At 34.1% G+C, this 5989-nt stretch overlaps 2 protein-coding genes across 2 annotated transcripts in view; both read right to left on the bottom strand.

Moving 5' to 3' along the window:
- Positions 1-2284: 2284 nt before the first annotated feature.
- LOC131627787 (uncharacterized) lies at positions 2285-3670 on the bottom strand. Its single transcript, XM_058898643.1, has one exon. The coding sequence runs from the start codon at positions 3668-3670 to the stop codon at positions 2285-2287; it is 1386 nt and encodes a 461-aa protein (XP_058754626.1).
- A 1910-nt stretch (positions 3671-5580) lies between these two features.
- Positions 5581-5989, bottom strand: part of LOC131627814 (brassinosteroid-responsive RING protein 1-like) — a 724-nt gene continuing 315 nt past the window's right edge. Inside the window, exon 1 of the mRNA XM_058898676.1 lies at positions 5581-5989. This exon is cut by the window's right edge and continues 315 nt beyond it. Coding sequence (XP_058754659.1) covers positions 5728-5989 — 262 coding nt within the window. The 3' untranslated portion in view covers positions 5581-5727.

The following is a 5989-nucleotide window of genomic DNA, read 5'->3' as shown; positions in this document are numbered from 1 at the left end:
ATAAAAATAGGGGCTCCAAGGTAAAGAAAAGGAGGGCTAGCCATGGTAAAACCAATCAGGTCAGCAAGGGATTTGAAACGATTTGGACTCATTCCACCAGCATAAATAAGAGACTTGGAGTAATTGCAATTCTGGCCAGAGCATGCTGCATATTCCTTAAGCAAATTATTAATAGCATTAAGAGATTTATGATCACCTCTACAGAAAATCATAATATCATCTGCATATAAAATGTGAGAAGGGACAAAAACCCTTTTGTTAGCTCTAGTAAGGTTAACAAGATTATTCTCCACCAAATGGGAAAGACCTCTGCTTAAAACATCTTCAGCTAGACAAAATAACAGGGGTGACAAGGGATCACCTTGTCTAACCCCATTGGAACATTGAAAGTAACCAGCTTGTTTACCATTGATCCCAACAGAAAGCTTTGCAGAGTGCAGTAAGGTGTTAATCCAAGAACATAATTTATTACAAAAACCAAAACATTCAAGAGTTTTAATAATAAAGTCCCAACTAAGGGTATCAAAATCTTTAGATATGTCAATTTTCAGGGCCACATTCCCACTATAACACTTATTATTAAGAATATTTATGGCCTCAGAGGTGAGGCAAATGCAGTCCTTAATGTTTCTACCATTCACAAAACCTTTTTGCTCCTTAGAGATAAGAGAAGGCAAAATGGAGGCCAGCCTATCTGCCATAATTTTAGATATAATTTTCATCTTAAAGTTAGCTAAAGCAATAGGCCTAAAGTGGTTAAGGGACCTAGGCTCATTGTTTTTAGGAATCAGGACAATAGAATTAGCATTGAAATTAGGAAGAATCCAGTCCTGCAGAAAAAACTGAGTAGCAGCCTCAATGACATCCTTTTTAACAATGTTCCAATATTTTTGAAAGAAAATGGCCCCAAAACCATCAGGGCCAGGGGCTGAATCAGTTTTAAGATTCAGAACAGCATTATGGATCTCCTCACTGCTAGGAATAAGAGTGAGCAGGGCATTAGTGTTATCAGTTACAAGGCTAGGAATAACCCTTTGAATCAGACCAGAATCTTGAAGCAAAACATCTTGATTGAAAAGATTAGTGAAATTATTGACAAGGTGAGATTCAATGATGTTAGAGTCAGTAGTCACAACCTCATCAATGGTTAAAGAAGAAACAAGACTATTTTTCCTCTTGATTTTGGCATAAGTGTGAAAGAATCTAGTATTTCTATCACCACCAGAGTGCCACTTAATGTTAGCTTTTTCTTTCCAGAAGGCTTCCTCAAGGACCAGAGCCTTCTCAAGCTCATGCTGGGCTTTGATCTCATCAAGTTGCAAACTCTCAGAATAACCATATAAACTAATGGAGTTTTGGATATCACTTAAGGCTTTTTCAGCAAGCAGAACCTTAGTCTTAACATCCCCAAAAGTGCTTTTGTTCCACTCTTTTAATTTAGTTTTCAGAATCCTAAGTTTCTTATCCAAAATATACATAGGGCAGCCATAAATCTTAGTATTCCAAACATCCTTAATGACTCTCTCACAGTCCTCATTTAAAGTCCACATTCTAAGGAATTTGAATTGAGTTTTGTAACTAAGCTTACTCCACTCACAAGTGTAAAGCAAAGGGTAATGGTCAGATTTAATCCTAGGGAGAGTATGACAAACCAGGTTGCTGCAAGTGTCAAGCATATGCAAATTGCAAATAACTCTGTCCAGCCTTTTTTCAGTGAGGTTCCTACCTTTTCTACCATTGTGCCAAGTAAAAAAATTTCCAAAAGTGGGCAAGTGTATGAGTTGATTAGAGTCATACCATTGAAAAAATTCTTTCATAGGAATATTAGAAGGATTGTTCTTCCCTCTATACTCATCAGCACTAACTATAGCATTGAAATCTCCTATAAAAGACCAAGGAGTGTTAGTATTAGAGATCAAAAGATTAAGATTATCCCACAGCTTTCTTCTAGCAGAATAACAAGTAGAGGCATATATAGCAGAGAAGTTAAAGACTTTGTTATCAAGACTAACAGAGAAAGAAACATGTTGATCATCAACAGAAATAATACTAGGGTTTATATCAGACTTACAAAAGCACCAAAGATTAGGAAGAAGACCTTCTCTTTTATTAAAAGCAAAAATTTTTAGATCAAACCTGGATAGCCATCTTTGAGGGAAGTTGCAAACATCCATCCAAGGTTCAGCTATAAAAACAAACTCAGGAGAGTTACTTTGAATTAGTTTTTTAAGGGCCAATCTAGAGGAACTATTGGCTATGCCTCTAATATTCCAATAGATGCACTTCATAAGGTAAGGTGATTTGGACCAGACACCCGTCTGGTATTAGTTGCTATCTTCTTATTTCTTTTCTTCTTGTTGGTAACGAGCTGGAAATCCTTTTGTTGGAATAAATCCACCCCCGGGTCTTCCATATCTGCCATATTGTTCCAAGACTCACTAAGGAACTCAGTGACTTGGTTTTTGAACCGCTCATCCAATTGTGTTTCAGGAACATAGTCAACCTGCAGAGTTGCATCTACAAACTCACTTTCAGATGAATCCGCAGTCCCTAAATCCACCAAACTTTGAGGCTTAAGGATTGGAACCAGTATGGCTTCATTGTTTACATCATTGAGAGCCACAGTGTCAATATTCCTGTTTATGTGATCCACAGATTTCCCATTAGGAAGGGAGTCTTCCACAACAACCAAATTGGTGTTAGTATGGTTATTATCTTCCCCATCATTCATCTCAGTGCTATGATCCTCAAGATTTGCTTTAGAGCTTTCCCCAGCAATGAATCTTTTCCCTGTCGGGATAAAAATCGTTTTGTCTTTCTTTGATATAGTTTCCTTTGCTTTACCCTTATCTTGCTTCTTTCGCTTACAATTGGAGACAGAATGACCAATACAATTACAGAATGTGCAGAAATTCGGGATTTTTTCATACTCTATGTCTACCAAAAAAGCAAACCCAACCCTTTCAACAAGAATTTTATAGCTTAGTTCTTTCGTAAGATCCAGATCAACTAGAATCCGCACAAAATGCCCAAAAGGTCGTTCAAACGCGGATTTGTTGGAGGCTGAATCGATGCAAATTGGAGTACCAATGCTGCTAGCAATAGTGAATAGGATCTTGGGTCTCCAATACTCCTGTGAAAGCCCATGAACTCTTATCCAAACCTGAGCCGAGGTCTGCTTCAGTGTAGATGGGATAAAATCCTTTGTCCAAGGAAACAATTTCAGGATTCCATTAGGAATGGACCAAGCATTAACAGATCTAAGTCGTTGCACATCTTCTAGAGATGAGAAAGCAAATTCGAAGAAACCCTTTCCTAAGGAAGTTATACCCCATTTTCCAATTTGAGGCCAAACTTCAAGAAGTTTGTTTTTCAAACTTACAACTGTAAGCGGCTGTGAACCTTTGGACCAGACCACGCGTCCATGAAGATGATGTTTGCATGCTTCTACCCCCAGAGCGTATTCATCCTCCGGAATAGTGATGGCTAACCTATCACCTTTAAGGCAAGGCGTGGGTAGTTGACTTAGAGGAATATCGCACACGTTGTTAGATACCACAGAAACAAAGGATTTGGCTTTGACGGAGCTAGCAGCTTTTGATTGCTCATTGACAATTTTTGAGTTACCCGTCCCTGCGTTAGTTTCAGGGAAAAGGAAAGAGGGTCCCATTAGAATAAGAAACAGAGAGCGAAGAAGGAAGAGATAGAAGAAAGGAAGAAGGATAGAGATGGGAAGCAACGGCCAGGCAACTAGCCGTGAACGGTTGAGGCGGGGGAAACTAGCCGTTATCGGTCTTCATCTCAGATGCCTACATTTACCAGAAGAAAGAGTTGATTTCATAATATAAGTCAGCTTAAAATAATAGTTTGTCGAGGGATATACGATGATGGTCGTACAACCTTAATACTTAAATTAACCACTTGAATAGTTGTTGAGATGCGTGTTAGTGATACTAGTAATAGTATATGTTCAAATGTGAAAACAACAAAATTTCAATAGCGTATAGATTTATAAACGTAGCTTTCCGGTTGATAGAAAGAACACGCGGAAGTTATGCAGTGTCTTGTTATGGACTATGGAGGACCTCACGATGACGCACACATGTTACCCACCGTCTAGAATACTGTCACAACAAATACAAAATTATCCTCACAAAATTTAATTAACGGGTTTATTAATTTTTTTTTTATTGATTTAGCTTTTATAATTTAAAATTAGATTAATTTACAAGATGAATTTTAAGGTAGTTCACTGACCAATCAGAATTCTTACGCTTGTTATGTCATATTAATTTTTTAAAATTAAAATTATATTTTAATTTAATATATAATTATGATTGGTTGACAATATAAATTTTTTTTTTATAAGATAAAATAAGTGTTGAAAAATACAATATACTCCCTCTGTCCCAAAATAAGTGTCACATTTACTTTTTAGATTCATTGAATATTTAATGTATCTGGTCTCTATACAGACTAGATACATTAAATATTCAATGAACCTAAAAAGTAAATGTGACACTTATTTTGGGACGGAGGGAGTACACTACTGGGACATGTCTCTATTAATGATGAGGGGTGAAGGGCCCATGTTAAACAATAATTCAAGATTAATAAGAGGTGAAGGGCCCATGTTAAACAATAATTCAAGATCCTATAGCGAAGCTTTCATGCTAAAAGAAAGAGAAAAAAAGAACATATCTTTACAGAAATTTAACAAAGTTTACTAAGAGTTCATAAGTTTGAGTAAAAGATATGGAAAAAACTTAGATAAAATTTTTTAGGTGTATTTTTTATTATTTTTAATAGAAATATAATAAGAATATAATTTTTTTTCTTTTATATATATATATATATATATATATATATATATATATATATATATATATATATATATATATATATATATATATATATATATATATATATATATATATATATAATGTTTTTATCATATTTTTATTGAAAAATAATAAAAATTATATCTAAATTTTCTTCTATATATAATTTTTTTTAAGAGAAGAAAATTCTACTTACATCTCCAATTAAACTATTATTGCTCAATGCTCATCATCTAGAGTAAAAAACCTTCTTTTCTTTAATAAAATCAATTAAACTCATTATTGCTCGTATTTGTCCATGGTGAATTTAACACTAGACTACTCTATAAAAAAAATTATACATTGACGGTGTCAATTATTTATAGGATAAAGCTAACATGTGCCCTTGGGGCACATGTTAAGAAACCTAAATATAGTAAATTTGTATTGGAAAACGTAATAAATACATTAATTATAAACTTTTTATGAAAACAATGCACAATTTCTTAGAAAAAATTTCTACATTTAGGTCTTAACATGTGCCCTAAGGGCACATGTTAGCATGATCCTTATTTATATACATACATCTAATAAAATCATATCATAGTGTTATTTTTATTGGTTTGTTCTTAAAATATAGCCTTAAATATTTATATATCATAATTTAATTAAATGCATGTGTAAAATAATTTTTTCATATCAATTTACGAGTATTATTCTCTCAAAAAAATCTAATTAAGATCCAAAAATACAGTAAAACTAAACAAGAAAACTAACCATTAATTTCTCTGTTTTTATCATACACTGCAATTTTTGGTGTAATTTATATACAATTTACCACCCAAAAACAAAAACTCCTATAAAAATATAAGGAGAAAAAAAAACAAAAAGCAAAAAAAAGAGAAAATCAAAGTGAAGCAATGAGGGGATCATCCTCGTGTTGAGAAAAAAGAGAATAATCATCATCATATTCACATTCAGTTTCACAAGCCGCCGATAACCGTTGATTATAATCTTCCATATTCTGATAAGGTATAAATTGGGTCCTACAAAGCGGACACGTCTTCTGATCATGATCAATCCAACTGTCCACACACTTCCTGTGAAAAATATGTTTACAATTCGTCATACACCTGATCTCTTCCTCGCCGGCAAATTCGTTCAGACAC

The sequence above is a fragment of the Vicia villosa genome, unplaced genomic scaffold, assembly GCF_029867415.1.
Source record: "Vicia villosa cultivar HV-30 ecotype Madison, WI unplaced genomic scaffold, Vvil1.0 ctg.000402F_1_1, whole genome shotgun sequence".
In the NCBI taxonomy this organism is placed as follows: domain Eukaryota; kingdom Viridiplantae; phylum Streptophyta; class Magnoliopsida; order Fabales; family Fabaceae; genus Vicia; species Vicia villosa.
The sequence above is the reverse complement of the archived record's forward strand: the minus strand, read 5'-3'. Positions and strand labels throughout refer to the sequence as shown.